This window comes from Phasianus colchicus, chromosome Z, assembly GCF_987193195.1.
Source record: "Phasianus colchicus chromosome Z, bPhaCol1.hap1.1, whole genome shotgun sequence".
NCBI lineage: Eukaryota > Metazoa > Chordata > Aves > Galliformes > Phasianidae > Phasianus > Phasianus colchicus.
The window spans coordinates 24,791,812-24,818,101 of record NC_143476.1 but is presented as its reverse complement, the minus strand read 5'-3'; the positions used below and the strand labels follow the sequence as shown (position 1 = coordinate 24,818,101).

The 26,290-nt window shown below is 45.1% G+C and overlaps 1 protein-coding gene across 5 annotated transcripts in view; it reads left to right on the top strand.

The window, feature by feature from the left end:
- The window catches only part of PSD3 (pleckstrin and Sec7 domain containing 3), a 104,737-nt gene that overhangs the window by 22,471 nt on the left and 55,976 nt on the right, over positions 1-26,290 (top strand). For 3 of the 5 annotated variants that reach the window (XM_031607737.2, XM_090132142.1, XM_031607736.2), the window contains exons 3-9: positions 359-1,427; positions 2,646-3,038; positions 16,061-16,267; positions 16,372-16,452; positions 19,757-19,869; positions 22,299-22,357; positions 26,184-26,273. In XM_031607737.2, coding sequence (XP_031463597.2) covers positions 359-1,427; positions 2,646-3,038; positions 16,061-16,267; positions 16,372-16,452; positions 19,757-19,869; positions 22,299-22,357; positions 26,184-26,273 — 2,012 coding nt within the window. Of the gene's footprint in view, positions 1-358; positions 1,428-2,645; positions 3,039-5,339; positions 6,015-16,060; positions 16,268-16,371; positions 16,453-19,756; positions 19,870-22,298; positions 22,358-26,183; positions 26,274-26,290 lie in introns of those variants that run through there. The other 2 variants (XM_090132139.1, XM_031607738.2) reach the window with 2 other exon arrangements.

The window sequence follows — 26,290 nt, the reverse complement described above, 5'->3', positions numbered from 1 at the left end:
ACATGCTGTGGATGGATGTTGAAACTCTGAATGTCTGCTTTCTTCAATTTTGCATTTGGCACGTGGCCTTAGATATTCATGGGCCACTGGGACCCTTTCCGAAGTGTAGCAGACATTTTTGGCATTCCTTCCTCAGCAGTACACACTTCCAAAGTAGGGCTGCCCAAAAACTCCTATGTAAGAGGGACCAGTTGTGGATAACAGCAGTGTGAGCACGCAGAAGTGAGTTAAACAGAATGGTATTTTCCCTGCAGGAGTGAACACAGTTGCTCTGTTATGAAAATGCTGGGAGGGAAGGTTAGGTTTTTTGCTTATGTGTATGATAAGTAAATCCATACTCTGTTTTCTTTTTTTGCAGGTAGTGGCCATGGAAGTAATACTTTGCTGCCCCACACCATCATCAATGAATTTCCAGAGTATGGAACTATGGAGGCAAGTAGAGATGCACTGAGGACTTCATCAAAGAGCCAGCCGGAGCCTGTGACTTGCAGTCCAGAAGGACAGGACCGTTACCACATACCTGGCAGGCCTCCTCCCCAGTCTGTGGCTTCTGCAGATGAGCCTAGAGCTCAGGTTAAGGCAGCACAGCTGCACACTGCAGAAGAAGGTTTGCAACCTGTGGGTAACTTGCCAGAGATTATGAAAATTTCTCGACAGCTAGAAGCAACAAAGGTACAACAGACAGCAAACACTTCTCTTGATTCAGAGATGCACGTGGAAGAAAAGACTGTTCCTGGCTGCCAAAATGTGCAGACAGCCAGAGAACCAGTTGCAGCAGGCCAAGGAAAACCCTCAGACATGCCTCTTCCATCTGAGCAAACAGCTGAGGAAAAAATGCATTTGATCATAGGAAAAGATCTGGCTGCAATATGGACTGGTGAAAAGCAGTCCGAGTCCTTGCAAGCCACCAGTAATAAAGCTGAGGAGGTCCACACAGCAGAGAAGACAAGTTGTCATAGACCATCTGTGACAAACCTGGAAGCAGCCAGCAGAATGGAGGGGTGGGAGCAATCTGAGGAGTTTTCAGCTTATAGTCAAGGCAGAATGCAAATGGGTCCTGAGAGGAGACTCTCTAAAGAGGCAGCTGTGAGCAAACATGTTGAATTTCAAGGGGTGGAGATTTTATGGTTGCAAAAAGCAGAGGACCAGAGCAGAAAGAAGCATTCACTGCTGGAGACCACATCTGTGGAGAGAAAAGCGTTCCCCAAAACATCGAGCCACTCCGTGCCACTGATGATTGCCCCCAGCATGGTCACCTTGCCAGACAGTGCTAAGAGTGAGGTCTGGGAAGAGCCCAGGGTGGGAGCTGGCCGTGGAGCTGCTCCTCTGGCACTGCTTGATGAAAGTGGGGAGGATGAAGATTTTGTGAAGGACAAGAAGAACCGCAGCAAGGAGGAGACTACTGTGCTAGCGAGAGACCATGGCAGGTGAGATGGTGCCTGAGTGGTATGGGGGGGAGAAGGATGAGTGTCTCTCCCTGCAAGCATGGGACTTGTGTCTGCCCATTTGGGAGCTTCTGGTTTGCCATCAGCAGCACTTTTCATTTGTCTTCTGCCTCCAGCATGGTGGAAACAGTAACGTTTAGTGTACAGTTATGGGCAGTGCCAGAAGTTGAGCTGAGTCCAGTGCACATCACAATCCTAGAGTTGGAAATGAGGCTCAGATTTGGAAGAGTGGAAGTGTCTCTTGCAATCTGGTAATGATTGTGTGATGAAGAAACTGTGGCATGTATAAGCAGCATTCAGGGTTGGTATATCATTAAATTTAGGCACTGCATAGGTCTGCCCATATGCACCCTGCTAGATGTTTTGGTTTTGAGCCAAACACATGGAAGAGTGGTGTGGGCCATTCTTTGTAAGGGTGTCCTGATTTGCTTGCTCTTCCTTACTGACTGTGTTTGTGATGGAATGACAGGTGCCCCAGTGGCTGTGAACCAGCCAGTATGCATCCCTTTGGGTCCCTGAGCACTTTGCTCTGATTAGTGCTAGAGCCAGTCTGGTTTCAGCCCTGATGGCAGATGAGTACTGTGAACACTTGAAATCTGCCCCCCAGGTCTCAGGCCCATACTGCCATGTGAGGGCATGTAAGTCTCATCATGAGGCTTGTCAAAAACTGCTGGATTGTCTCAAATGGGGGAAAGCTTGAAAAAAAAAAAACAGAGTGCACTCTGCCTACCTGATGCTGTGTGAGCTGTGGTCTCGCAGGATTCAGCCCAGGATCTTGCTTGCTTCACAGTTTTGAGAGGCTTCCTCCAGGCCCACAGAATGCCCACCTGGGCTTGTGGCTCCAGCCTGTGCAGCCTCCAGCATAGCCAATGGGAGTGGTACTAGCAGAGAGCTTGTGAATTTGTGAGTGGAGAAACTGACATTACCTTACATTAGAGTGTACATAGTGCTTCCCCTCCTGTCTCTTGCCCAGCAGATTGTATCCTTTCATGTCCCCCAGACTATAACAAAGCGGAGAGGGAGATAGTACTGTCAGAAGAGGAGGCAGCACGAGGATAGAAGCTAGTGTGTTGTCCACTGAATGCTCTCCTGTACAAAGCACAGACCTTTCTTTTCTCAGAGGTGAGAAATGAGGAGGTCTTCTCAGTGGCCCAACCCTAGCTGCCAAACTGAAACAAGCTGTTTATGATTCATTTCTAGGATCATTGAGGAGGGAGAAGCAGCCATGGGAGGATATGAAGATGTCCTTGGACACAGGCAATCTGACGTCTCCACTGATCTGTACAGCTCACAGTTTGAAAACATCCTAGACAATGCCTCTTTGTACTATAGCGCAGAGTCTTTGGAGACATTATACTCGGAGCCTGATAGCTACTTCAGTTTTGAGATGCCACTTACTCCAATGATCCAGCAGCGTATGAAGGAGGGCAGTCAGTTTTTGGAGCGGACTTCAGCCTCAGGACAGATGGATGTCTTTCATCTTCCCCCTGATGGGGAAGTGAAGAGCTGCTGTGAAGGAATCGCCAATGGCTTAAGGAATGTAAGCGAAACACTCTTCAGAGGAGATGTTACAGAAGTTCCTCATTTGGGAAGGTAAAAATAGTGGAGGGCTTTCTGTGTTTCTGCTTAATTTTTCTTAATCCCTGTGTACTTTCAGCAGACCGTATCAGAGTGTAATTATGATTCTGCACACTGCATGCTTCGTACAGAAACTGATTTCCAGTGTAATAGAGTGAGCTGCAGAAGGGAAAAGAGCCATCCAAACAACTGTTTGTTAGGAAGTACAGATGTGCAAATTTTTGTAGGTTTCTCTGTGATACCTGCAACAAGAAAAAGGATGAGTTGTATTGTAGCATCTCTGGGATCTGTCACAGAGAAGTTAACGACCCAATACAGATGAATGTTCTTGTTTTCACTTACTCCTGAATTTGCCAGCAGCAATTTTAGGAAAAGTAAAATCCTGTGCACGTTGATGAGTTGTCCAAACAAACTCATGATCTGAATGTTAAAGGTGAGTCTCTCTTTTCCTCTCTTGAGGTCAGCAAGAGTTTTTCCAGGTTACTTCTGTTGAGGCTTGGCTCCCACTTTGTCCTAGTTAACTGCACTAGTTGGCTGATTTTCTTAACTAGTGCACTAGAAACTGACTGAGAAAGGATTCTTGCAAAAACTTTGAAGATTAAGGCAAAGGGAGAGACAATTAAGAAAAGAATTACGAGAGAAGCAAACACTGGGCTAAGTAATCAGAAAATTCTGTACATTTATAGAAACTCGCATCATGAGAAACTTTCCTCATAAGGTGTTGTCAAAGAGAGATGGGGAGATGGACAAGGATACAGCCAAAAGCAATGGAGGGGGGAGAGAGCTTGCAAGTGACAAAGGTGCCTTGAGTCTCTTTCTTCCAGAGACAGGACATTATGTTAGTAGCCCTTAGACTATTCCCTTAGATGGGACTGTAGTCTGAGCTTTCCCGGGCATTTGTAGCAGAAGGTCTTTTATGTGTTTAGACCTTTTGTGTAAGTGTAAATTATTCATTGAGCAGAGGTGGTTTTGTCAGCTTCATAAGGAGCTTAGAGTTAGAAACTGAGGTAAGTCCTGACACTTGCAGCTCCTTCCACTGAAACCTGTGATTGCTTTAAGACTGTGGAGTAGTGGAAGACAAGCAGTGTGTGCACTCTCTTACACCATCATTGCTGCCTTAGGTGACCCTCGTGCTTAAAAGTGTCCTCAGGTAAGGTTCACGGTAGCTTGTCAAGACAGCACTTGTCATGAGGATGAAGTGAGCTCAGGCAGAGCTTGGAAACATGCTGATTGCCCACCTAGTGTGGATCAATTAGGAATTAAGTTCATTTGAGTTTAAATTTGCAGTGATAGAGAAATACTATCAGAAGCTTTTTAAAGAGCTTCTCTCCTTACTAAAAAACCAAACATTTTCACAGAAGTGTGTTTTTGGTCAAGCTGCTGTTGCCATCTGCATGACTCTGTTAGGTACAAAGCCTGAGAGCTTGCTGTCTTTTGGTGGGTATGGATAAAAGAGTGTAGCTGCAGCAGAGCAGCCAGCCACAGATGTACCCAAAATGGGTAATTCTCCAGACAATAGCCTAATTAAACACCCCCACTATGATGGTCAAAAATTGTGTTGTATTATACCAGGGCACAGATGGCTATGTACAGCATATATGCTGTAGTATTGAAGCCACGGAAGAACTGTGGTGTTGCAGCATGCTGTTGAGGAGTGGAGTTTGAGTGCTGAGGGTTGCATAGGGTTCATTTAGGTGAGGATCAAGGTGGATCATCACTGTAATGCTCAGGTGAACCAGACACAGCTGACAAGCAAACAGATATTACTACTAAGGGGACTGCATGTGTGATTGAATTGCCTGAAGCAACCTCATGATATTCAGCAAATGCAAGTGCAAGGTCAGGGTTGTGGTAGCACCCGCTATGAGTACAAGCGGCAGGATGTAAGGATAGAGCACAGCCCTGCCAGAAAGGTGGGTGATAGCTGGATGTGAGCCAGCAGTGTCCCTTCACGGAAAGCCATCTGTAACCTGGGCTACATCTAAAGAAGCGTGGCCAGCAGGGTGAGGGAGCTGATCTTGTGTGGTGCGACCTCACCTGGAGTACTGCATCCAGATGTGCAGTCCGCAGTACAGGAGAGACGCGGACCTGTTGTAGCACATCCAGAGGAGGGCCACAAAAATGACCCAAGGGATGGAGCACCTCTCCTACACGAACAGGCTGATAGAGCGTGGTTGTGCAGGGCGCAGCACCCCAAATTGCACGGGTGGGCGGGTGGCTGCCCCATCCCGGCCGTGTCCGCCTGCAGTGCGGCGCGGAGCCGCCGGGAGTCCCCGCGCCCTGCGCCCGGCTGCGAGACGAGCGAGTGGTGGGCGGGGATTCCCAAGGGGGGGCGGGCTGACATCGCGCTGCTTTGCCCGCCTCTCCTTTTCGGCCGAAGCCGCGCTTCCAGCTGAGGGAAACAAAAACCGAAAGCGAAAACGCAGCAGCTCCCTGCGCGCGGATATTGCCATGACATATAGAGGGTGTAGGCGGAGTACGCGTCCCAGTACCTGCGTTAGTTAGTGAGGGAGCAGGTTGTAAGTCACTGACAGTTCTCGGTTCTGTATGGGAGGAAGGGGTGCGTACGGAAGCAGAGAGCTTTACACCTGGAAATGGCACGCGGCGTCCCTGCTGCAAAAGGGGAATCGGAGGCTCCTGGCGGCCGTGCTGCCTGGGAGCGGGGCCGGCCCGCGGTTCCCGAGCGGCTCCCGGGGAAGATCGCGGGCACTAATGGCACGCGGACCCTAGGTGGCGTGAGGCTGTAGCGCACAGCCCGCTGTGACTCCGTGTTCTGCTGAGCGAGCGGGAGGATAACATCCTTCCCAGCTCTTAGGAAATCAGTGGCTCTGGGAGGGGTCAGCCCTGGTATGTGAAGGCCAGTCACATGCCTTCAGAAATGAAAAAAGGAAAAAAAAAAAAAAAAAAAAAAGAGAGATTAAAGGCTTGCGGGCTGCTAGTTCCTATGGGCTCCTCTGCGTCCGGATACTTCATCCCTACCAGCTGAATGCAGTAAGTGTTTGCGCAAGCTGTGCAGGGCTGAGCGTGCTCCCCTGGCAGGGCCTGTGGTGCTGCCCTAGGCTGCAGCTGGCCAGGGGAACCCGTGCAGTCCCTTGCAGAAGCAGTCCTTTCTCAGCGGAGCTTCTTCGCCCTTTGCATCTGGCTCAGATGTGGGGAGAATGGGAACCTCAAGGAAGATGCGTGTGCAGTTTGTGTTCTTTTGGGAATGACTCCATCTCCTGTCATTATTGCGGGGTTTAATCTCTTTCTTAATTGTGTATGAGACATTTCAATGGGGAAAAGCAAATTTCTGCTCTTGAGATAGGCTTAAGTCTCCCCAGCTGGCTGAGGCTGAACTGGGAGGAGGGAGAGTGTGTGCGAGGTTCTGGACCTGGAAATAGCCTTCATCTTATTAGAACATTACAGCACAGTATGCAGTGTGGCAATAATGTTGTATTTGGGTGGCATTTGGTCTTCTTACCTATGAGCTATCCCTGCACCTGCACCTGCATGCCAGGTTAGGGCAGTGCTCCCGCATTGTGTCGGCGTTGTGCTGAGAAGGAAGAGGGGCCCAGGCTCAGTGCCTGGGATTTATTCTTTCTCAGAGGCAATAAAGAAGAGTATTTTCAAGATTCTACCCAGACACTGAGCCTGAGTTTGTGTGGCCCAAAATAGGTGTAATCATTCATACTGAATCAGAGTGGGAGAAAGGTTACATATTTCTAAAGCAATAATCTATAACTCACTTTTCCCTCAGGTGTCTTTGCTATGTATGCAGTAAGCAACTGAACTGCGCTATGTCTCAAAGCAAGCAGTTCTCTCTACGATGATCACTGTCTTTCTTTTCTGTTTTCTGACTTTACACTGAGAACTTGTTTTAATCTTTTTTTCTGCATTCTTTGTAGCAGACTTTGCATTCCCTCTTCTCTTGTATACTACTTTTAGAACAAAAAAGGAGAAGATCCAACTTCTGGCATTTATCTTCCTAAATTGTCTTGGAAGGTGTGGTCTCTTGGTAGGACATAGCCCAACATTTTTTCCAAAACCAAGAAGAGAGCAGAAAAAAATGTCTATAGCAGCTCCAAATACTGACTAAGTATTTGCCACCTGCCATCATCTTCAAAGAATTGCTGCTGCTCAGGAATTTTTGCATGTCCTTTGTTTTTTGTTGGTGTTTTTTTTTTTTTTTTTTTTTTGGTCTTTTTTTTTGTTGTTGTTTTGTTTTCTCTCTAGCAATGCAAACACGATTTTAGTCTCATATGCATTCTTTTGTAATTCAGGGGGTGGTGGTGGGAAACAAACTCCCTAAAGCAATCTGCTGGTTTTTGGAACAGAGGCAGAAGAATGCTGATTGTGGTTCCCAGTGACTGTCAGGTTATTCTTAACAGATTGGACCTCTCAAATTCTCCTAGTACTTCCCAGCTGTTTTCTTTCTTCTGCATATGGATCATTTCCAGTGCTTTCCTTACTGGTGATCTACTTCTCCTTAGTAAACTTTGTTGATAGATAAAGTCAGTTTTGAATCTGCTCTCCCATCTTATCAGTATTCTGCATGCTATTTACACTTCTGGCTTTCAATTTACACTTTGTTTTTATTTTTCCAGTGGTAGCTTATATTTGATTTTCAGTGTAAATGTGGGATGCGGGACTTGCATACTTAATGGGTAAACTTTCTTCATTCATTTTATTAGCCTCTCCAGCTGCAGCCTGGTGGGATTTTTCCCCTTTGAATACTCACCTTATGACTTGACTGTGTGTTTTCATTTAGCATGAAATCTGCCTAAGATCCCTATGTTCAAAGAGCATAGTGGCTCTATGTTTGCTTAAAACAGAGCGAAGTGGCTCTGTTTTGGCCTTCGTGTGACATCACAGTGACACTGAGGACCTAGGAGGGCTGGGGCTGTCAGCAAGTACCACTACTCTTTATTCACTGCTTTGGACCAGTGGAGAAGGATGCAGTGAATAAGAGCTGGTCCAGATGAACACTGGATGCTTAAATGCATATTGCAGTCTAATGCTTGGTTTGGTTTCTTCCTTGTCTGGATGTGTGTTTAAGTGGTGTAGCAGTTGCAACTTCCTCTCAAGCTGGTATCTTTTTGGTTGTGTGCTTGCTTATGAGCTGGCTCTGCTGTGATGAATGGGTAAGTCATGCTTCTTGCTGTGCCAGCTGCTGGCAGCACCTCACAGAAGTGGGGATCTTCATAGCTGCCTTTTTCCACCTGTTCTCTCTTGAAAATGCCCGTTTAGAAAATTGAAGCTACTTCTCAAATCACAGCAGTTGCAGTTTCAGGAATTAGGAAATGAGCTCATCTTTTTTGTAAAGATAGGATGATGCAACTCTGTGGTGGAAGGAGTTGTTCTTTGAAAAGGGTTCAGGGAACTGAAGGAAGCAAAACTCACTCTTGAGCCTGCCGGAGAGTACATCCAAGCTGTTGTCTTTCTCAGATGCCTTTTCAAAGGTGCAGAAAATGTGCTACGCTCATTGTTATTTTTTTTCTCAAAGTGCAAGAATGCCTGAAATAAGGAGAATTTTTCGGAGAAGCGTTGCTCACTGTTGTTACAGGATAGTGAATGTATCAAATGTGTCTGCAGCCAGACAGCAAGTACACACGTACTGGAGTGCATTTTTGTGCATGGCTGGCTGAACCCATTGGTTACTGAGATGTGAGGAAGTGCAATAGCCTGGCACGGGCACACTAAGTCCAGGTAAAGACAATGTGGCACAACCTGCAGGGATAGGTTTTTTTGGTATAATAGAATCATTAAGGTTGGAAAATACCTCTAAGATCACCAAATAATTCCAACTATTAGTGCATCTCCACTGTGCCCACCAATCACATCCCTCAGTGCCGCATCCACACAGTTCTTGAACACCTCCAGGGACGGTGACTCCACCAACCCCCATGGGCAGCCTATGCCCCTGCCTCACCACTCTTTTGAAGTAGTTTTTCCTCATATCCAACCTGAACCTCTCTGGGTGCAACTGCAGGTTCTATTGCTGTTACCTTACCCCCCACCTCACCACAATCTCCTTTCAGGGAGTTTGGAGAGTGATAGGGTTTCTTCTTAGCCTCCTCCAGACTAACAATCCCAGCTCCCTCAGCTGGTACCCGTATAAGACTTATGCTCCAAACTCCTCACAGCTTCATTGCCTTTCTGTGAACATGCTCCAGGGTCTCGATGTCCTTCTTGCAATGAGGGGCACAACAATGAACACAGTACTCAAGATTTGGCCTCACTAGAGCTGAGTACAAGGGGACGATCACCTCCCTGTTCCTGCTGGCTGCACTATTTCTGATACGAGCCAGGATGCCCTCAGCCTTCTTGGCCACTTGAGCACACTGCTGGTTCTTAGCCCCTCTCTGGGGCTCTTCTGAAGCTTGTGTCAGTGTTTTGGCAGCTAGGGATTTGTCCCTTTGTCACGTTAGAAATGTTAAGCCACTTGTCACCATAGTGTCCCCTGCTGGTCGGTACTTTGGTATCCCGTGGTGAGGCTCTCATCACACAATGTGGGTTTGCCCTGCACTGGTTAACACAATGCTTGTGGTACAAGTTCAGTGAGACTTTGTAAAAGTGCCTCCAGCTCCTAAATAAACTGTTGTTTTAGGCAAAAAGGGCTGCTGACTCCTCACCTCTTCAGTTCCCAGCCTCCTCCAAAAGCAAAACAAACAAAACAAATATCCAGGAGCTAACAGAGACCAAAACAAAAAAACAAAAACAAAACAAAACAAAACAAAAACGGGTGAGGGGGAACATGGAGCAGCTGATCAGTCCACTGCACAAAGCATTCTATATGAAGCTGTCAGCGACTCTGCATGTGCTGGCATACCTCCATTAAAGTCAAAGCCATGTGGGTGAGGCAGCCTCCCGTTCACCCAAGCCCAGGCACCTGCCAGCCTGAGCCAGTGCTGAGTGCAGGTTGTTGCCATGTCCATAGGCCACGTCTGGCTGTCCGTCAAGCCTCAAGGTATCTTGTGGGTTCCTTTCCTCTTGCTGTGGTGTGGCTGTTGGGATGGGGGACAGGCACAGTGGGCAGCAGCACTTGAAAAGAATGGGGACTGTAGTGCACTTTACCATTTCTAACCCTACCATAGCGTTGTAAGGAGCCTGAAGCTGAAAGGAAAACAAACCTGGATTATTTTTAGCAAAACACTTGTAGTTGGGTGGCAATGAGCCAGTGTAATAAAGGACATGCTGTCTTCTAAAACGATTGTAATCTTGTCTCTGTGTGGAGGGACTTTGTGTCCTAGCGCTGCAATCCGGTAAAGGCAGCATTTACAATGCAACCCTACCAGAACTGGCATGTTCTGAACATTTTAGCAGTTAGCTCTGCACTTATGATTAGCAGGAATTCTTTTAATCAAAGAAAAAGGCATCTGATCATAGGGAGCAAGAGCTTATTTTTAAGCAACGCCGTTCATTTCAGTGCTGGAAAGAGACTTTGCATATGTGTTCATTGATAGCCAGTAACAGACTGTAGGATTTATCTGTTTTGCTTCCACCTTTTGTGACATGAAGCAGCTTGAGTACCTCTCACAGCTCCTTGGTGTCTCAGGTCTGTGCAGTCCATGCTACTTCCATGTGTGCTCATGGATACTCCTGATCTGTGCAGCAGTGAGGTGCAGCTGCACTAGTCCTCAAAGAGTGATCTACTTCAAAGCATGCCTTTGAAGAAAACTCCTTCTTAAGACTTCAAAGCTGATTAAACAGTTCAGAGTGAAATTGCACAATGAATCACTACCAGGAAAAAGCATTAATCTCCCATGGTCTAATTTTGGAAGAGCCCTAGAACTGGAGGTGACTGGTAAATCATTGCTTGACATGGTTTTGTGCTCACTTCTGGCTCTGGAGAACCTGGTTCAGAGCAGCTCTCAGCCTGTTATTTGCAACAGGAACCAAGTCGTCATGCCCTCCTGCTGCCAGGGTTTCATTTCTGTCTGAGGCTAGTGTTCTCCCTTCAGGACCAACCTGTTCAAGCACTTCAGCTTCTTCAAAACACAGCTCAGCCAGTGTCACAAATTGTTCCTCATCTGCTCTGAAGCATGGAAGTGTGTTGCTGGCTGAGTATGAGCATTCCTCTGGAAGTTTGTGGGGCAGGGCTTCATTCTCTTAGGGAAGGATTTTTCACGCAGCCTAGCGGGGCTCAGCAATCCACGCTGTTGTCAATGACTCCTGTGTTTCTGATGTCTGTGCTGCTCTGCAAGGTGAGAGCTGCCATGGGGGCTGTTTGGGAACCAAAAGGCTTGGGGTGAAGGCATTTCAAACAATGAGCAGTGTAGTGTGCAGCATTAGCAGCCCTGGTTTTGCTCCCTGGCAGATGCTGCGTTCCTACTGCAGACAGCATTTGTTCTGGCCTTGGCTTTAGTGAGCCAGAATTCTTCTCCACCCTTCCTTATTTTTAATAATTGCTGTGTTTTTGCTCTGATAGACTTTGGCAAATGCCTGACTTAGCCTGCTTTGAAGCTGGGCTGATACTAAAGGCATGTATGTTTGTTTGAGAGAAAAAATGTGTTATGAACCCCTTGCTCCTTCGCTCCTCCTTTCTATCCAAAAAACTCCAGTTAGGTTGAGCCCTGAGCATCTTCTGGCTTGTGGCTGTGGTAGCTGCTCTGTTTGATATCTGAGCAGGAGCTCTTTCCCCATAGTGCAGAATGCTAACGTGCTTTTCTCTGGACAAAACTGAGAATTATTTCCCCACAGGTTTGCTGAAAATTAAGAGCATCCCAAGGTCTGATGTGCCTGACACTGTAGGTATTCATGTTGAGGTTTCCATCTCATTTCCCACAGTCCTGTAGACCAGGAGATAGAAATTGAGATGCAGTGTGTCTGGACCCTTACCTCTGGGTTAGTGGTCTTGCGCTCGTGCGTTTGGGAAGTTATAGCGTTCACCAGCCCTCTTCAGCGTCACTGTGAGAGTTTGAGTTTTGCAAACAACATCAAGAAGAAAAAAACAAAAGATAGTATAGAAGGTTCTTAAACAGATCCAATGTGCCAAGTAGTGAGCACAATGAGGTACCTTGATGCTAGCAGCTAAATCCCCATGCACCTGGTCAGTAATGAAGTAAAGAAAACATTATGAAATGTTTCAGACCCTTCCTGGCTGTTGAGGCGCGCTATGGGAAAGCAGCTTTGCAGATGTTGCTGTCTGCATGTACAGAAAAGTGGTTGCTGCTGTTACCACTGAATTTAGTGCAGTGACTGTTCACTGAATCGCTATAATTTCTGTTGGAAGTAGTGGCCCAGGGCATGTGCATGCTCAGCTGAGATTATAAGAACGCTTTGGCAGAAGCAGTAGGAAGGATGGTCATTGCTAGGGACAGAAAGGAGGTATAAGTACCTGATTTCACGCCAGAACCCATGCACTGTGAGGCTAAAGAGGTCTGCTTTTCTGTAGCTTGTTTCCTGATAGAAGAGATCAATACAAGAGTCTCTGGATGAAGATCAGCAGCTGTTGCTGTAAAGGCAATTCTCAGTGGTACTGTTGCAGTTTGGCCTTGAATACAGAATTAAGTGAAATATAATTTACTACATTTTCAGCCTACTTTTGTCAGTGAAAGTTTCTCATTTTTTATGAAGAGTAAAGCTGCATGAGAAATCCACGTCCAGTCATGCTCTCTGTTTAAAGCCCTTTCTTGTCTCTATTTAGCTAGTAATGCTGCTGTGGACTCCAGATGTTTAGAAGCTGCAGACCATAGAAGACAAGCCTGTCTGTAACATGGGTCACTCCTTGCCTTTTGTTTAAGTCCTTTATAGGCACTTTGCAGAAGGAAGCTGATGTCAGTATCTGCATTTGACAATGAGGGACAGATGGAAAGAGTATACCTGCAGAACCTGGAGGTGCTAGGAGATGTCAGCCCTTCCTCTGAGTAGCACTTCCAAGCCCTGTTAAATTGATCTGTCCGGAAAGAACACAGAAATGACAGCTTGCAGTAGCACTGCTGTGAACATAAGGTGTTTGTATGCCTAAGCCTTTGGTGGCATAAGCAGTGTCTACTCACTGTGTAGGAAACTTGAGAATTGAAGTCTCTTTCCAATTTCCCAGAACACAAGGCTTACAGACAACTTGTGTTATTGATTTGACCACCTTCTTGTATTTATTAATTAAGCAGTGTGTTACTTAATTACCAGAGTGATGGAAAGAAGCTGTGATTTGATTATGTGTACCAGGACTCTCAGCGAGGAGGAAGAATTTAAATTGGGCAAGCTGGGGGATGAGGTTTCTATGCAGCTCTGTCAGCTTCTTGCTGAGCTTTCACAGAATCACAGAATCATCAAGGTTGGAAAAGACCTTCAAGATCATCCAATCCAACCATCCACCTATCACCAATAGTTCTCACTAAACCATATCCCTCAACACAAAATCCAAACGTTCTTGGAACACCTCCAGGGTCGGTGACTCCACCACCTCCCTGGGCAGCCCATTCCAGTGCCTGACCACTATTTCAGAAAAGTAGTATTTCCTAACGTCCAGCCTAAATCTCCTCTGGAGCAGCTTGAAGCCATTCCCTCTAGTCCTATCTCCAGTTACATGAGAGAAGAGGCCGACCCCCAGCTCACTACAACCTTCCTCCAGGTAGTTACAGAGAGCAATAAGGTCTCCCCTGAGCCTCCTCTTCTGCAGACTGAACAATCCCAGGTCCTTCAGATGCTCCTCATTCCTCCTTCCTGTTCTGCATCAGAATGGCAGCCCGAGAGGCAGAAGAGAAGCCTGCAGCTCCTGCATGGTTCATTTCACCAAGTGGCAGACACTGGCACTTCCTCTCTTTCTAAACTTCTGGAGGTTTGTGGTAATGTTGACTCTTGCTGTGCACTGATTCCTAGCAGAGCGCAGATGTTCCTTGTCAGCTCTGGCCATCTTTCAAGGCTATAAATACTGCCTTTAGTAAAGAGTGGTGGTGAAACAAGGCTGTGATTTATGAATGAGGTTGCACGAGTTAGCCTGGCTTTTGAAGTAGCTTTTGTGTGTGGAAAGCACCGTGGGTGTGTTAGCTCACCTGTTTATCCTTTGCTCTTGTTAAGTGGTAAGAGATGGGTGCTTGAAACCTGTTGTAGCAGGTGTGAGTGGATAAGGTGTTGCTTTGGCCACATGTCAGAGGAGTTGGAAATTTGCTTTCTTCACAAGATTGGAGTAGACCAAATTTAGCGAACTGAGTTATTTTAAGGAAATTTCAGATATTGGTTAGCCTTTTGTTGAAGAGGGCTAAAAAGATATTTCCCAAAACAATAGTGTGAGGATGGTATTTTTTGTTTGCTTTCTAGGGTGGCTTGTGGGCAGTGTTCTGAAAGCTGTATTTTCATCATAAATCCCATGATAGACCACTGAGAATGAAGCCCTTTTATTTATGCTTTATTTATTTTATTTATGAAACACCTTATTATGTACACTTAAATAAATGCATATTTGTAAGAATGAGAGAGTGTCTATTTTCCCTAGATATTCAGTTAAAATTGAAGAAAAAAAAAAAGAAAAAAAGAGGGAGAAAAAATAGAAGTTATACTGAAGGTATGTTTGATTCTTCCATTTGATGTTACTCTGTAGGCAGCACTCCTTCCTCTAGTAGCACTGCACACCTCCCTCAGTTAAACCATACATGAAAAGAGAGGTAGGGCACAAGTGATGATATGTGTTGAAGGTGGTGTGCAGAATAGCAAATATTTTTGTTCTTAGTTCACACTGCATGAAAATCTCATTACTGGAGGGCTAATAAATGACTAGCAGACTTTCCAGTAAATTGGTAGGTAATTGCTGCTGGAGTGATCAGTTGTGCTGGCTGTGGCTTGTCAAGCCTGAAAATTGCAGTGGCATATGAAACTCTGGCATGTCAAAGTGTTGTGTTTAAAATCATCTTTAACTCATTCCACTCATATCTGCCCTGCACATGGCCTCTGCTGATCACACATTAGCTCCCTGTAAAGTAAGGCTTAGTGGAAAGAATTTCTGTATAGTACTTTTTTAAAAAAAATAGAAATGCTGTCACACACAGAGAACTGAGATTGTGCATAAATTTTCACACAAGTATCTGGGAAAAGCTTTTACAGACTTTAAAAAAAAGGCTTTTCCATGTGCAGGGAGATGTATGTGGAGGTACGCTTTCTTATGTGGAAGGTTTTTGCCTCCTTGAGGGGAGAAGCAATACACAGCTTAGCAGAACTTTCCTCCGGCAGTAGAAGTGGGAGGAATCTATAAATGTATGATTTATATAAGGTGCCCTGGGAGTGCTGAACATGCTGAACATCCTGACTCTGAGCAACTGATGAGGGAAATCACTGCTGCCATGAGTGAACAGGAGGAAAGTGAGCAGCTCTCCAGGCTGGCCCAGTGGTTTATGTCTCTCCCCAGTTCTCCACACCAAGCTCCTCGCTGCAAGTCCTGCTGCTATCACTGGTGGAGCCTCCTGGTGGGATGCTTTCTGTGTGTGGGCTGCATGGATGCTGCTAAGACTTCTGGGGAGGTTATTTGGGGAGTAGCATTGTTTCCAGGACAACTGGGGAAGAATGAGGAAGGGACTTCTGCCGAGTCAGCATGGAGCTGCTGAACACCCTAGCTGGTTGGCTGCATTTTTCTGTGAAAAGTCGCTAATGGCTCACTTATACAGAGGCCTCTTTACACTGTTCTCAAACATATTGGGTACCTGCTGCTTGCAGATGATTGATTAAAAAATACTAGTTCAAGAAGTAAGTGAGAAGCCATTATTGGGTTGTGGGTTGTGGGTTGTTGTAGCAAATAGTTGTGGGTTGACTGTAGCAAAGAGCCTGTCTGTTCAGTGAGCATGTTTTGGACATGGCATATTCAAAAGGTGAGTCTGGTGGAGCACAGTGTGTTTCTAGGGTGGAAAACCCGTATTCGGGTCTCCATGTTTAACTCTGTTATCCTCTGATGACGGTTAAATAAATGTCCCTGTTCTACACAACTCCTTCAATTAATTGGTATTTGCTCTATCACGTAATATCACTTCTGTACTATTAATTACCTTCTATCCTAAGAGGAATTAAATCCTTCTCAAAGCTGTGTGTTGTCGCCTTACTTCTTTTCTTCCCATGTTTTTTGTATCTGATAGTAATGCTGGACTACAGAATATGGTGTTAGACTCCAGTGCTGCCATGGGGAGCAATAAACTTCAAGAGAAAGATGCTGTTGGAGCCCTTGGCCACGATCTCAGCAATGGCAACAGCAGCAATTTGGAAGCAGCCAGGCACCTAGCTAAACGCCTCTACCATCTGGACAGATTCAAGCGCTCTGATGTGGCAAAGCATTTGGGTAAAAAGTATGTGCTGATGTGAGGATATATGCCCTGTTGTTCATGTTACTGATTTGGGGGAGTTCACTCTTGAATGACTAACTTTTCTTTTTTTCTTTCTTTCTTCAAAGCAATGAATTCAGCCAGCTTGTGGCCGAAGAGTACCTTAAGTTTTTTGATTTCACAGGCATGACGCTGGACTTCTCACTCAGGTATATGCCTCTTTGCAAACCCGGTGTTCTTGTTCTAATGACTGTGCTGTGTGCTATGCTGTCCTGATTGAATAGTGGGAGTTTTAGATGGTGAAGAGACATATTCTGGGAAGGAGCATTTCTCTCCTGTTGGGCTTGGCGTGCCACCATTGTAGCACTGTTGGAGCAGTGGTGTTTCCTGGAGAGGGCGATCCTTGGGTAGACCTGCTTAGATATAATCCTTGATCCTTTTGTCCTTGATCAGGAGAAAAATGACAAATCAGTAAACAGGAGGAATGCCAGGTGCAGCTGAGGAATGAAGGTGTTGCTCATGCTGAGCTGCATGGTGCTCACTGACTTTTTCACTGATGCTTTTTGGAGCTTGCTCTGCTCGGCTGCACAGTGCAAAGCGGGGGCCAGGATTTCATGTGATTCAGCAGCCCTCTTCTTGTGTCCCTCTGAGGCACCTAAAAATATGCAGAACGGCAAAAGCTTCTGCATTGAAAATGCCTGTGAGAGTTTGGTTGCTGCTAGGGTGGGCGTTTGAAAACCCTTCCTTCAAGTTTTGTTCCTTTTTACACTGGAATTAGGCCTCAACTGTTTGTTTTCAGTATTTTTTCTTAGGAGGCAGCATACCAAATTTTTGTGGCAGTGGTCTGTTGGCACAGCTGGTGGATAGTGAAATGCTGACAGAAAAAGAAGAGGGATTTAAAGTGAGTTTCAATCATCTGACGTGGGTTACTCTAGAGGGTTATTATTTTTCACTAACTGTACAAACCCCGGAAGGCTGTGGGTTTTGTCAGTACCCTTGCAGATAATTTCCAGGAGGTCATCTGCCAGCAACTGCATCTGAGCCATGCCTCTGTCTGCAGGGTGAAAAACAGCACTCAAGTCCTGCACACTAATGGCAGTGGGAGCACACCTGCAGAAGGGGTTAACAGAGTGCTACAGTGCTGCATGCTCCAAGGAGCTGAGCACCAGCCCGATGCAGGATGGAGGATGCTGGTTCCTTGTTCTGGGTATTAGGTGCCCTGAGGCGTGATTCTAAATATGCCTGTCTTTTAAATTGTGAAATCCAACACCTAATTATTTTGCAGCACATTTTTAGGCGGTCTCTTCTCCCTGTGGATCTCCGGTTAATATTAATAGTTGTGACCTTCTCTAAAATATGCTCTCTCTGGCATGATACTTAAACGCTCAAAGAACTTGAGCCAAACTGCAGAGGCTGTCAGGCACCGTAAGTGCACAGAACAGTCTTAAGTCAAAGGATCAGCTTGAACCCCAATGGTATGCTGCCCCACCTATGAGTGAGGGGGATGTAGAGGAGTGAGAAGTAGCTGTGCCATTACTGCTGGCTTGCTGGTGTGCCATGGTTTATTAAACCATGGTGATGTGTTGGCACACCACAGCCCATAGCTGCAGCCCTGACCCACATTACCCCCAGACTGTGTGAAGCTGTTGTATAGTGTGTAATACAGTTGATGGAGAGTCCAGGATATAATGACAGTCATTCATTGCCCAGCTCTGCTTCCACATTAACTGCATGTCACCTTGTTTCACTCATGCATCTTTCTTGTTTATTTAACAAGTGTTGTTCCACCATTTGCTAATGCAAGGGGTCTTTCGGATGGGTAAATGTCCTGAAAACAAGGAGAGGCTTGTAGGTCTCTGGTGACAAGCATGAGCAGGGGCTATTGCTGGAGAGAGCCCAAGCTGGAAGAGCTGGGACAACTAGTTGTCAAAAAGTCCCACTAGGGCATGAAATAGGGTTGGATGAGAAACCCTGTAGAGACTCAGTTGTATGTACTTGTGAATTTAGTAATTTGCAATGCACTGCATTTGAAATGAAGTTATTACCAGGCAGATCACACTCTGCATGGGTGTGAGATCACTGCAAGTATGGTCTGTCTCTGACCTTACATCAAAGAAAAACAATTAATAGTTATTCTTCCAGGTCAGACAGACTTTCAGTGCTTCAGCAGCATATTCTTCACTTCTCAGATCTGGTGTTTCAGTCCTATGAGACACTTAAAATTTGTCTGTTAGGTGTTCATTTTGTATGCCTTCTTGCTTCAGACCCAAAGAGTCTGTGCTTTCACGCTTTTCTTAGAAGCATCTTGACAAATAAGTATAGGCTGATAGCACTGAGGTCATCTCTTGGCTGCAGATGTGGGGATTTGGGCAAGTGCAGAAGTTAAAAGAGAAGGCTCCGGGGAGATCTCATTGTGGCCAGTAGTTGAAGGGAGCATGTAAACAGGAAGAGCAATGGCTGTTTATGAGGGTGGATAGTGATAAGACAAGGGGGAATGGTTTTAGAGTGAGACAGGGGAGGTTTAAATTAGATATTAGGAGGAAGTTTTTCATATTTGGGTGGTGACACACTGGAATGGTTGCCCAAAGAGGTTGTGGATGCCCCATCCCTGGAGGTATTCAAGGCCAGGATGGGTGTGGCTCTGGGCAGCCTGGTCTAGTGATTGGCAACCATACCTGTGGCAGGGAAGTTGAAACTTGATGATCATTATGGTCTTTTTCAACCCAGGCCATTCTGTGATTCTATGATTCTTCATGAGAGTTGGCTGCAAAAGGCTAGCTTTTCTAGCAGGAGCAATAGTGGAATGGGTAAGAGGCAGATGAAGATGTCCTCTCTCTTTGCACAGGTGTGCCCCTGTATGTATCAACCATCTGCCCAGGACTGTCAAGAGGAGTAGTAGGGCAGGTTTTGTTCTTTCTGCTATTGATGCACAACAGGAGAAATTTCTGTCCTCTTTCTCACGTTTTCTGCAGGGCACGTGGCCACACTGCCCTTCTGCAAGGTGATCATTGGGTCATGGCTGCTGTGTTACATGTCCCACCAGAAGGAGGATTTCACATTCAGTCCCAATTCCAAGTCCATAATGCATGTGCCTGGACTAGTTCCTCTGATTTTGATGGAAATAATGATGGCTGTAAAGTTAAAAAGTGCAGGCGAAAAGCGCAGAGAACATCCTGGATGTATGTTGTACATGACCTGTTTCAGTATCTTCTCTGAAGAAATGAAAAACACTAAAAATTAAGAAAAACTAGTTCAGTTATTAAATTTGCTTGTTAGCTGGTATATTCCATGGTTAAGACCATGTGTAGTGTAATTCCTGATTCATGTACTGTGATGTTGGAATTAACTGTGCATGGGTTGATAGTCTGTTTTCCTTGACAGGCTTCTTGGAGCGAGCTGTTGGGCGTGTGCTTATGTATTTCTTAAGCTTTATAGCTATATATGCTTTCCCCTGTCTGAGGGGGATAAAAGGATTTATGATTTTAATTTCTCTTTTCTATGCAATTCTTTTAGGAGTTTCTTTAAAGCCTTTTCACTTATTGGAGAAACTCAGGAACGAGAGAGAGTTTTAATCCACTTTTCCAGCAGATACTATCAGTGTAACCCAAACACCATTTCTTCTAAAGGTAACATTGCTTTTTATAAGAAGATGTTTAATTTCCTTCTGTCCTCACCTTGTTTGTATGGTTGCACGTAAGGTGATGTATAATTGTTGTGCTATGCTTTAGAAATTGCCTGTTGTGAGCATGGAAACCCTTCATATTGTCCACACATAATCATGTGTAAAGGGCATTAGGCATCCTCAGTGTAAATTCTTAGTTGTAGCATCTCCAGATTTAAGTGTCTGCAGTTCTATTTTTCGGTCTCACTGACTCTGAGTGTGTGTGGATGCCTGCACTCCAGCTACAGTAAATGAGAATGCTACCTTATCTGGAAGTGATGCAGTTCACTTTTCATACACCAATCCATGCTTGTTTCTTCTCACACACTGATGCTGCAAATGCCCATTCTTGCCAGTTAAGGGGGTGAATTTTGGGTGCTGCAGACCCTGACGAGTTTTCATCTTTACTAACATCAGTCAGAATGCTGCGCCTTGCCAGTGTTTTCAGTCATTTTGGAAACTGATGTGAGAAACAAACAAGTGCACAGATCAAACTCGAAAAAGTTGGCATTCAAAAGGAGGGCACACTGTCAGCTGGCGTGGCTCCTGCATTCAGCCAGCCACACCAGCAGTGGAATGTGACTGTAATTCCAGTGCTGGCTGATCACACACTGAGAAAGCTGAGGAAGGGGGGTGAGAAAGAAATATGCACAGGCTGAACTGTACCTTTGGTTCTCTAGTGTAACTAAGGAGGAGCTGCTGCATTTGGAAGTACTGTCTTGTTTACTTACCCCTTGTTTTGTGGTTAACCCTTGTTACAGTGAGATGGTATTTGCCCTCATTATGTCTTTTTAGCTTCACTGGCCTGTCAGACAAGAGAATAGGTAGCAATAAGACGTGATCAACTCCCATGCTATCTCTGTCCTCTTTCTTATGCCTTTCTTATTTTAAGTCAGGACAAGCAGTAAGTGAGAACAAGCATGTCATTTTCGGATTAAAACAATGATCTGTTTTTTGATGTGGCTGCCTTACTTTAGTCCAAGTTGCAGAAAGTACATTTCCAGTTCAGAGCCTGAATAAGTGTCTGGATTAAAGTGAGTCCTGTAGACTTTGCATAGGGTTTTAATTTTGATGCTGGATTTCCACTGTCAGTAGTCAAGTGCTGCACTGCAGAAATGTGGTGTTTGTTTCTTTTGGTGGAAATCCAGGATTGCATTTGCTTTTCTCTTTTCTCCTTTTCCTTCTTAATCCTCCGAATATATTTGCGATTTGGAATTGGGAAGGCAAGCTGCTGTGGAGAAATGCATAGGCCTGAACAGAGGCACCACAGCCTCAGATTCAAGCTGCTTCAGACTTACCATTGTTAGTGATGTTACCATTGTTAGTGATGTGTGTTAGTACTTCTTTCATTCCATGCTTTGCTAGAATTCTGCCACATTGCTTGGGTACTAGGCCGTGTACAAACATGATAAGAAAACATAGTACGTGTCTTGAGGGTTGTCTTTTTGTAAAGGCCTTAGGCCTGTAATCACACAGTCTTACTGACTTTTAAGATATGTATATCCCCATCCACCATTTCTCTTCTTTTACAACGTGGGAATCTATACATGATTTGGCTACAAGAGATTTTAATTGCAGCTCACTACAGGATGTCTTTACTTTATAAGTGATCATTTTTCTCACCTCTGTGAGAGAAGGGAAAATAACATCTGGTGTTTATAAACAAGAGAATGAATAAGTTATTTTTCCTAGTGTAATTGATGTTTGGAAACTGAATTTAAGCATTTGGAGATTGAATTTAAAAGAAATGCCTGGAAAATGAGGAACATGAGAGTGATGTCTACTTGTGCAAATGGTGATCCTTACTGACATTCCAAGGTCTATGGCAGTGACTCTGGGGGTGCAGTCAGGAATACAGTGTGTCTCTTCTGGTGCCTTGTGGAGGACCTGTGATACACGCAGGACCTCCTCAGACATTGCTGGAGTACTCACTACCCAACACGAAGTCTAGGCAGTGAAAATATCTGACTGAAGTTATTCAGAATTCTCCACTGAATGAGGAGAGGGCAAGAGGGGGAGAAAAACATACAGTTGTTATGTTCTGTCATACTGTACAGAAAAATAGCCGTTTTCTGTCTTCACTTTCTGTCCTAAACAGATAAAATAAAAAGGAATTGATTCAAGCTGTGGTTCTGATGTCAGCATGGTTTCCTGTCTAGTTTGCTTCATTTATGGGTGCTGCAAGATAGTTTTGTCATTTATTAAAAGGTGAAAGAAAGGTTGTTCTGTTTTGGCAACTGTGGAATGACCTCACTGTTCATTTACTTATTTATATTTCTTGATAAACAGATTACCATTAAAAAAACAGACTCCATTAGACTATGAGGCTTGGTTTCATCCATTCTTAAGGGTACAGTTTTGATCTTGCATGTGACTGGTTATATCTCTCTGCAGATGGAATTCACTGTCTCACGTGTGCCCTGATGCTGCTAAACACTGATCTGCATGGCCACGTGAGTATGCACAGCTTCATATGGATTGTTCCTGACAACTGTGCTGGAGGTAGCGATCTTCTGGCAACAGAATCCCCTTGCTGATGGCCTGATTCTAAAGTACTTTGAACATCTCTGTTGTAGACAGCAAGCAGACAGTGAGGTGGTTGCTCTCCCTGAAACTGCTGTAGTATAGGGCAGAGCTGTTCAGCATGCCCAGGAGCACACAGTCTAGGCCTGGTGTTGCACCTGATTTTGCAATTATGTGTGAAGACGCTCCTTGTCATTGAGCTCCTTCTTTTCTTGATGATCCCCATCCTTTCCTGAGGATGGCAGGTGGTTCTGACTGGGGAACTGATGTTGGGATTGATTTCTCCTTCCCAGTATGTAAAAATGTGGAAAGTGGAAGAAGGAAGTGAAGTGAAGAGAAACTGGGAAAGTCACAAGGGGAGGGTGTTGGTTGTAGGCCTTATACTGCAGGGAGAAGATCTGGTGGAACCAGAGTTCTGCTCAGCCAGGGTAATTATGAGTGTGCCTGGAGGCAAGAAAGCTGAGAAGGGGTGTGGGTATCCTGAGCTGAAGCCCCGAATTCCCCCAGCAAATGCCTCTCCCCAGTGGCTGCCTGGGGGAAGTAATTTTCTAGCTGAAATTTTCTTAGTCACACTGAAGCAGGGTGCCAGTAGCCCTAGGACATGTCTTCCAGCACTCATGGTGCAATAGGCTGCTATGCACAGTATTCCTGTGGTGGGAGGTGTTTTCTGTCCTCACACAGCAGGGATGTGGGTTGGGCAGCAGGTGACAGAGGCTTGTTCCTGGAGACAGGGGTAGCCTGGGCTGCGTTGTGGTGGGTCTGTCTGCAAGGACTGCTCAGCCCCAGTGAGACACAGCTCTGTAGTGGGTGCAGGTAACAAAGCCAAGGCTTTGTATGCTTCTCCAGGGATTTTGACGCCCACTTCACATTGATTGAAGATCACACTGGTCTGAAGATAGTAGGAGCAGGGGAGGAAGGGGAGTTGTAAAGAATTTTGTCCCCGGAAGCTGGGCTTACCTTAGCTTAGAAGTGCGTAGGACAGTGAGAGGAATTTGGGGAGCATGCCTTGGTGTAACTCTCAACCTTCTCTGCTTCCCTTGATTGTATCGCAGACTGCCTGCACAGGTATCCTGTTGCACAGGGCAGCAAACAGCCTGGCACACCAGGCAGGGAAGACTGAATATTGTGCCTGAGCTGGTAGTGTTGCATATTGCTCTCTACGATGCTTTAGTGGGCTTTTTTTAGATACTGGAGAAGGGGAGAGAGGTGCTCTGGCCCTTCATTGCTGCTGTTGATTTGCAGCTGAAACTAGAACGGCTGAGTGATGCACAGCATAACGTTGGAGACTTATCCTACTGGCAGCTACATGTATAGAGCTCTAATGTTTGCCATACTTCTGCATGTGTGTTGCTTCTCTCTGTCCCTCTGGGATTTCCTTTAATTTTGGTTTTCTTCTTACTGTTTTGCATTTTTCTGCATAGGTGGTAAGTTGGGCATTTCTGACTTGGAATGCAGCCCCTTGCACAAATATACTAATTGCCTGTTTCCTAACAAAGACATAAGGCTTCAACCTAACCTGAGCATGATTCTACAAGAGCAGAAAACAAATGAGTTTGAGCTTGTCTACGCTGAGCTTTTTTTGTTGTTCATAATAAAAGTAACTGCAGATATTCTTGTTTCATAGTGAGCTCAACTTCTTGTAAGGCTGTAGGCCTCCAGTCTGTATCTTCCCTTAACTCTTGTAGACAAACTCTTACTTTTTCCTTTATTTGCCCCTACTTTACCACACTTCTTTCTCTTTATAAATACAGCATTTTTGCTATCCATGTCTTGAAGATGCACGCTCACTTTTCCGCAGGCAGGCCATTATCCAGACTGTAAGAACATGTTAGAGAAGTAACTGTGTTCAGGGTAGCTCTAGACTTCCAGACACATCTTTTGGAACCTGCATGGCACTGTGCGGAGACATTAGCTGTGGTCCTGAAACAAAACAGCCATTCATTTGGAGTGCTAACTATCTCAATGAGTAAACTGGACCATACTGCAGTTGGGCTTAGTCAGTGTGGAGAATTACAAACTGCTGTGGAATTGAGGAAGCAAACAGAAACAGTCTAATATCTGTAACAGGGAAGAAAGAAGGTGTTTGCAAGTCTATGAGAACACTCCAGCCTGCACCCAAAGACTGCACAAACGAATATTCTGAAGTCCAGCACCCAAGGGTCCAGGGTTGTAACTCTACTATGTTGTTAAGATCTTTAATGATGTGGGAAGCACTGTGTGCCCCTCTGGAAGTATCTCCTTTCTTGTGCAAGAATATTCTTGCCTGTCTTTTTTTTTTGCAAAACTATGTGGCCAAAAACTGTGGAATCTTCCTTTGCATCTAGATAGGGTTGATAGTCAAAGTTTAGTGAATTTCCAGTTTTCCCTAGGCCTCTGTTATGGAATGGGAGTAGTTGAGCAGCCCAAGCAATCATGTAGCTGTAACACTGAATAATCTATGTTACTGACTCATCCCTTTCTTGGCTTTTAACTTCTGTCTGCATAAAGCTCTTCCAGTGTAGGTTGTCAATATTTCACATTTTGTTGGCAAAGCAGGGCAGAGGGCATAAAGTTGGAAGGCTGCTTCCTCAAGGGAGTAGTAAGCAGTCTGTTTTGCATGCAGAAACAAGGCAGGTATCTTGTAATGCACTTTCATTAGTCAGAGGGAGTAAGTGCAGCAGCACTGCTTATTGGGACACAGAACTGCAGGTGGAGGTTTGCAGCTTGGTAGTCTGACAGAGGCTAGCTCTCAGTTGACCTAGAAGTTTAAGGTCAGTTTTTATTCTAAAAATAAAATTTTATTTTATTATATGCAGCCAGGGCATACCCTGACAATGGAGTAGACTCACCACCTTGTTCTCTCTGGCATCTGTAAAAATACTGTGGTCATCAGAGAGTCCTGATTTCCCATTGTTCCTATCGTGATTTTTCTTGTGCTTCTTTTTTTATCAATTTGATACTACCATTTCTGCCTGCTCACAAGACTTCCCATATGCAAGTTTGGGGTTTCAAGGGCACTAGGGAGACCTAGCACAGGCACTTTGTCTGATGGCTGACTGCGACTGGGATTCGAGAGGAATTTAAGGCAGCCTCAAGCCTCCACATGAGGTGATTTTGGACCAGCAGCCATTTGCTGAAAGTCTGTGGCTCAGCTGGATAATTTCAGACAATGAATGAGGTAGAAAAAGAAAAAAGAATTACCTGGAAATGTCAGAGAATCATAGAACATTCTGAGTTGAAAGAGATCACAAGGATCATTGAGTCCTGATCCTCCACTGACAACAGCTCGACCTCAAGTTAATCTCAGTGCTGTGACTCAGAAAGTGGGTGCTTCTGTGTACCTAACTGTTGCAAGGCAGTTGCTACTGGATGATTGGAAGCATAAGAGAAAGGTCTGGAAAGGGCCTCAGTTCTTTGTTTCTTTGTGCCTCACAGCAGAATCAAGTAAATATTTTCTCTCAGAGGCTGATAGAACCTTTGGAGACATGGGGTGGAAGGCACGTTGCATATACCAGTGAGCTTCAGCACCGCCCTATTCATTACTCTCCAGTATTTAGCTTTTTTCTATTCAGGGGGCCCAAATGCACTTTGCCTTTTCCAACTAAGTTCACAAAGAGATGCTTGCCTGAGAGTAATGTTGGGAATGACTTCTTAGTAACACCTGCCTTGGGCTTGAATTAAAGCTGGGAGATGTAATTTATCTGAGATGTCGCATGTTTATGTCATTTTAGAAAGTAGCATGGCTGTAGTGCTTTGTTTCTCTGTCATCCTTTCCAGAACATTGGGAAAAAGATGACCTGCCAAGAATTCATTGCTAACCTCCAGGGGATGAACGATGGTAAAGACTTCCAAAAAGAACTGTTGAAGGTAAGAAATGAACTGCA